This window comes from Athene noctua, chromosome 28 (genome assembly GCF_965140245.1).
Source record: "Athene noctua chromosome 28, bAthNoc1.hap1.1, whole genome shotgun sequence".
NCBI lineage: Eukaryota > Metazoa > Chordata > Aves > Strigiformes > Strigidae > Athene > Athene noctua.
Genome location: NC_134064.1, coordinates 6,407,212 through 6,413,422, shown reverse-complemented (window position 1 = coordinate 6,413,422; position 6,211 = coordinate 6,407,212). Strand labels below are relative to the sequence as shown.

General features: G+C 65.4%; 1 protein-coding gene across 1 annotated transcript; it reads right to left on the bottom strand.

The window, feature by feature from the left end:
- Positions 1-3,034: 3,034 nt before the first annotated feature.
- Positions 3,035-5,109, bottom strand: LOC141971197 (uncharacterized). The gene is made up of 3 exons (XM_074928364.1): positions 5,083-5,109; positions 4,313-4,616; positions 3,035-4,194 (listed from the first exon to the last, which is right to left on the bottom strand). The coding sequence occupies exons 1-3, from the start codon at positions 5,107-5,109 to the stop codon at positions 3,560-3,562; spliced, it is 966 nt and encodes a 321-aa protein (XP_074784465.1). The 3' UTR covers positions 3,035-3,559.
- Between the last annotated feature and the right edge of the window lie 1,102 nt (positions 5,110-6,211).

Here is a 6,211-nt window from a genome sequence, read left to right as displayed (position 1 = left end):
AAAAAGTTCATATATTTTGCTACTTTTGCTGTTTTTATTTTTTTAAATTATGTTCTAAACCTATTTCAGTTTAGGTCCCTCAATAAGAATTGCTGCTGCTGCTTCAGTTTTATATGGGGTTGTATTAAACAATAATAATAATGTGTCGATGCCTTTTGGGAATACGTTGTCATTACGTGCCTGGCCGCTCCCTGGCCCCCCCGTCCCCCCGGGCTCTGGCGGGGCTGGGGCCGGGCATCGCCTCGCCCCCACGCCCGCGGCACCATATTGGTGTGTGGGGTGCGGGGGGCCCCGTGCCTTGGGTGGGGATGGTGCCCTGGGGAGGGGGCTGCAGCCCCTGCCCCGGCCGTGGCTCCTGTTGGGAAGGAGCTGGGGGGGTCACGGGGGTCCCGCACCGTCCCCCCGAGGCACCGTCCCCCCGGAGCGGTGCTGCGAGGCCCCAGCCCCGCTCGGTGCCCGGTCTCAGCCCTGAGGGGGGGGGCCCGCCCTGTGCAGCCCCCGCTCCCAGGGCGATGCCCGCCAGTGCCTTACCGGGGCACCACACTGCCCGCCCCTGCCTGCCCCTGCCCTCTCCTGCCCTCCCCTGCCTGCCCCTGCCCTCCCCTGCCCGTCCCTGCCTGCCCCTGCCCTCCCCTGTCCGTCCCTGCCCTCCCCTGCCCTCCCCTGCCCTCCCCTGCCCATCCCTGCCCTCCCCTGCCCTCCCCTGCCTGCCCCTGCCCTCCCCTGCCCGTCCCTGCCCCCCTCCCCTGCCCTCCCCTGCCCGTCCCTGCCCGCCACTCTCCGTCCCGGCGGCAGTCGCAGTGCCCGAGCTGGTGCCAGTTTGCCGTGCCGGGGGGGGGGAAACGGGGCATTTTCCTGGGTGGGGGCAGCCCCTCGCTGGGGAAGGGGCCACAGGTGCCCCCCTCCCTCCCTGTCACTGGCGTTGAGACTCCAGAGCCAGGACGCTATTACTTGAAAAGTTTATTTTGCCTTTGTATGGAGAAATATTATTTGTTGTAAACTCTTCTGTAATGAATCTGGAATTCTTGTAATTATTAAAGACTTTAACCGAGCCTTTGCCAGCCGTGGCCCCGTCCCTGGAGAGGGCGGTGGGGGATCTCTGGGGGGGGTGGGTGGGGAGGGGGCTGCCAGGGGTCCGGGTGCTAAAGCCCGTCCAAGCACGTTCAGAGCAGCGAGGGACGGCGGCTGGTCTGGGGGGGACCCTGGTTTTCACGGCGCCCGCGTTCCCCACCAAAACACTCTCATTCAACAGCTAAAAACCATTCGCCTCATTTTTGCTACCAAAGCCACGCGTCACCTGGGGGGGTCCCCTCCTGGGGACGAGCCACCCGCGTCGGGGCAGGACCCTGCAGAAGGTGCCACCGTCCCCGCGGGCTCGGGGTGACACGGGGCCAGGGCAGCGGGGTCCGGCCGGGCATCCCGCATCCTGACACGAGTGCCGTGGCTCTGCTTCGATCTCTCCACTTTTTTTCTCTCCTCCCAGGCCGCAGCCGGTGCCAGCCCCAGCCTGGTTGCATTTAAACTTGACCTGCTGCCTACAGAACCCGCTGACCCCGGGGAAGGGTCAGATGCTGCCGAGGACCCTCGGTCGGGGCATCACAAGTTGCATCCTGAGCCCCACGGCCCCCCAAGCTGCTTGGGGTGCTGGGTGCTGGCTCACACGGGGGGGGGCAAGCGGCTGCCAGCCCCTTTGCCGAGCGCTGCAATAGTTAAGGTGAAATGGCCGCAGCGTCGTCGGCCTCACTGGCCCTCTTAAAAGCATCTGCTTGTTGCTGTTTCCCTGTGTAAATTAAATCGATCAGCTGTGCTCTGCCCCCCACCCCGCCTCCCCACCCTCCTAAATTAAGTAGAGCTTTTAATCAAGTGATTTATGTTGAATTCACAGTCCTAGATTAAACTCGCAGCCCAGGCAGCCGGGAGCAGGGGGAGCGGGGCTGGGGGTCTCCATAAATCACCGCTCTCCCTGGGACCGACTTGGCAAGGTGGCGGGGAGAGCTGGAGCTCGTGTTTACATCATCAGAAACTGCTGCTATCACCATCTTCTGCTCATTTCCTGGGGTTACCAGGAGGGCAATTAAATATGATAATCAGCAGAGCGACTCCAGCCGCGCTGCAGGGCTGGGGAAGGGGAGGGCACGCAGGGCCCTGCGCCCTCTTCGCACCCCTCGGGCACGGAGGGTCCCTCCCGCAGAGACCCCCGCGGGGATCCTGCGCTGCCCCTCGTCCCGGAGCTCTGCAGGGACGGGGCCCCCTCGGGAAACCACCCCAAAGCGACGGTGGGTCGGGAGCTGCTGCCCACGGGAGCCCCCGAGCGGGTGGCCAGGCTGTCGGGTGTTGGTGGCCACCGAGCGCTCGGCCCACGCCGGCACGCTTGGCTCTCGCAGCATCCTTTGTCTCTTCCACTCCTCGCCTTCCTCTTTCTCTCCTTTTAAAGCTCTCCAGCTGTGCCGGACCGAGACAATCTCCTGGCGGCGGCCCAGGGCCTGGCTGCGGCTGGCTCGGCGCGGAGCTGGGCTTTGTCCGCCCGCCAGCCATGGCAGGAAACCCCGCGATGCCCCCTCGGCACGGGGTCCCACGGTCCGGCGCCCAGAGCCGCCCCCGGCCCCGCGCGTCCCCCCCGGCTGGACCCAGGGGTCCGGCTCCGGCCCCCCCCGGCCACCCACAGCTGAGCAAAGACGGAGCCAGATGTGCGCAGCTGCGGCCGAGGCAACCTGCAGTGGCTGTCGGGGTCCTGGCACGTGTCCCGAGGCGGGAACTCGGGCGGGCTCCGGGCGAGGTCCCCCGCTGCCCGTCACCCCCTGACAGCTCCGCGCCCGCCCCCGTCAGCCGCCGGATCGGGTCACCTCACCCAAACAAAGCGTCGGTGGGAAACGGGGGCAGCTGCGGGGACCCGCTCCCGTCCCCTCCTGCCCCTCCGCCTGCCCCGGGCGGCCTCCTCCTGGGGTCCCACCGCGGCCCAGCCCCCCCATCCCCGGGGCTCCGCCGGGGGCGAGGACGGGGGGTGGGACGGGACCGTCCCTGCAGCCCCGGGACGTCGCTGCCCGCGCCCCGTGACGCCCCGTGACGCCCCGCGCGGGCTCTGGCCGTCGAGCCCTCCTTCTCCGTTACTCTAAGCTGGTGTAAACCTCCGGCTCCTTTGTTACAAATTTATAACAGAGACAGAAAGGCTGCGAGGAATGCGTTGCTCAAATACAGGAGGCTATAAATCTCAGGCTTTGTTGTGCTTGGGCCCCACTAAATCAGTGCTTTTCCCTCTGAATATTAATCTACTCTAAAAGTGCTGACCGGTGCATCTTTCCCCAGCTCTCGGCGGAAGACGCAGGGCCCGGCCGTGGCACAGGAGCCGTTCCCAGCCGACAGCCCGCAGCCAGCCCGGGCGCGGGCAGCACCGGCGGGTGCTGGAGCAACCGGCCCCGCGCCGGGAGCAGCGACAGCGCGGGGATGCCCGGGGGGAGGCTCCACCGCAGCCGGGGGGAGGCCTGAAAGGTGTTTGGCGCTGGCGTGGCTGGAAAAGCTCTCCCCACGCCAAAGCACACACGGCCCTGGAGCTCTGCAATGTTTAATTTGCCCGATGTTGCAGAACAGAATCCAGTAATTTATGGGGCTCTGCTGGGTTCGTTTCCTCTGCTCGCTCGGGGGGGGGGGAGTCGTGTAGCAAAACTGCTGACTCTGCCCTTTTTTGTGCCTGTGGGGTAAGGGGGGGTCCCAGCACAGCTCCCGGGGTCCCGACACGCCGGGCAGAGCCGAGACTCGGGCACGTGCCACCGGCCCCGCAGCGCCCACAGGTGCCCGCCGAGGGGCACGGGGGGGGGCAGAGCTCCTCTTGGCAACTCTGCAGCACAAATCCCCCCGGGAAGGACTTGTGTCTCCCAGCCCGGGGGCCGGCTGCCTGCCGGGGTGGGGAGGAGGTCGAGCCCCGACCCCCTGGAAAGCCCCACAGCAGCCCTGCGAGGGCTGGGGGGAAGAAGCTGGGGGGTGCGTGGGGACGTTTGGTCTGAAAACGGGTTTGGTCAGAGATGTGTAAGTGGCCCGAGACTGCTCTGGGTTCACCCACCTCCACCCGGCTCCCCAGCGGGGAAGGGGGGGGCTTTGCTCCCAGCCTGTGCTGGTTTCCAGGCGAAACGCTGAAGCTGGCGACTGCCGCGCGGCTGGGGGTCACCGTGGGGAGGAGCGAGGCCCAGCTTCCAGATCTTTCTAAATTAAAAACAGGGAAGGAAAACAGGCACGAAACAACCCCTCGCTCACACACCGGCACGGCGTGGCCACGGCAGAGCGCAGCCAGGACGGGGCCACGGGGAGCACCTCAGCTCACCCCGAGCTCGCCCGTGGCCGCAGCGCAGCGCCCAGGTGATGCCACAGGCTCCCCGCCGGCCCCTCTTCCCTCTCCGTCTGCAAAACCTCTCAGCAGAATGTGCTGCGCCTTCATCCCGCCCAGGACACCTCGCCAGCCTCCTCCTCCTCTGCTCTGCCTGGAGCAGGGCCTGCGGGGCAGGAGCACCCTCGGGGGGAGCAGGGAGGCCCCGGGGGCTTGCTGCGCTCCATGGGGCTGAGCCCAGCCCCGGGGCTGGGTTCCCACCGTGGCCCTGGGCACCAACCGCTGCTTTGCACGTTAATGACTGTTAATGACCATAAACGCAGCAGAGAACAGGCTCCCATGCCTCAGCCGGGTAACCTGCAGCTCCTGACAGCCCAGTGAAGCTGCCAAGGCCGCGGAGATGAGCAGCTCACCTGGATCTTCAGTCACCCGGAGGAAATGTTTGTGTTTAATCCCCGTTTAAGGGTGGCAGCGGTGGGTGAGTTTCAGACGGCTCCAGGGCTGGGGGGGACGCCTGATGGCTGCAGACGGACCCGACCCTGGCCAGAAGAAATCTCCCACGCCGCGCGGGATGCTCCGGGGCTGCCGGACCTCTCGGGCAGAGCTGCTGCTCCTCCGCGGGCTGGCTGAGCCCAGCTGGCAGAGCAGCTGCCGGAGGAGCTGTTACCTGATCATTTCACCTCAGACTTCCCTGGGCGGCTGCTTCCAAACTGCCAGGAAGAGTTCAGTCGGGTTCAGAAGTTGGAGCAGTGGCAGGCCTGGAACACTGGGCCGGAGGAGATGACTTCCCTCATTATCCTGTGTTAGGAGGTATAAGATGTTCTCCTAAGATGTGTTTAAGGACGATCGGAGCGGCAGTCTTTCAAGGGAACATTAGCCATCTGCAGGAAATTAAGGGTATTATCTCAGTAATTTTCTGCCTACCTCTAGCACCAAGACCGGAAAGTCCCCTGACAATTTGAAATTCAACTCCAAATTCTCCAAACACCCTGAAAACTTTCCAGGCTGCCAGAGTAACACGGCGCTTGTCCCCCGGCCAGGCCTGCCGGCGCGCCGGGCAGCGCAGAGCGGCGGCGGGAGGGATCCCACCCCGAGAGGGGGATGCAGGTGGCTCGGGGGGGATGTGGGCTCCCCAGGGGCCGGCTGGGCTCTCTCTGGGGCTGGCACCCCCTTCCCATGAGGCTGGCAGAGCCGAAGCATCTCTGGGACACGGGACACACGACTTTGCAGAGCTTGTGCTTCCCCGGCTGCGTCCTGGCTCCCGTCTGTATCAGGGCAGGAGCAACCAACCTCCCTGGGAGCTGGGGCAGAGGGTCCGCAGCGCTCGGGAGAGGGGAGAAGAGCCTTTGAGTCTCGTGGTGTGCTGGTCCATCGGCTGCGTGGGGCAGATCACCCCAGAGCAGGCTGAGGGTTGGAGACCGAGCCCCAGAAAGGAGCATCCCGGAGGGACGGGGCTCAAACACCCCAGGCACCACCGGCGAGTGTTCCTCAGCTTGGGGCCTGTGTGCTCTTACTGTTATTGTTCTCTAGGGAATGGTTAATTTTTGCACAACTGAGGCTGTGAAATGGGCTGAGAGGGGTCTCCTCGCTCCTGCCTCTGCCCGAGCAGCTCAGCTCTGGCAGCGGGGGGTTCTCTGGACACGTTGCTGGCGGCTGCTGCCGGTAACTCCCGCTCCCGGCTGCCGAGAGGCTCCGGGCACGTGCTGCTGCCCAGGACCCGTGTTCCCAGGGCCAGGTGTTCAGACACCCCCGATAACTCTGCTTGGCAACTGCAGGTGGGGCAGAAAACAGGGCAGCGTTGAGCCTACAGCTCCAGAATCGGGGACGGGAAAACCTCCCCGCTGCCCGCCCTGCCCTGCCTGCGGGCAGCACTGCCCAGCTCAGGCCGGCTCTGCC

What these genes read in the sequence shown, in the direction of transcription:
- LOC141971197 (XM_074928364.1), bottom strand. Translation starts at nt 5,109, where the DNA reads ATGAGGGAAGTCATCTCCTCCGGCCCA. An exon ending in AAGTCATCTCCTCCGGCCCA is followed by an intron (nt 4,617 to 5,082) that starts GTGTTCCAGGCC and finishes GGTCATTAACAG; the next exon opens with TCATTAACGTGCAAAGCAGC. An exon ending in CGGCCACGGGCGAGCTCGGG is followed by an intron (nt 4,195 to 4,312) that starts GTGAGCTGAGGT and finishes TTTTTAATTTAG; the next exon opens with AAAGATCTGGAAGCTGGGCC.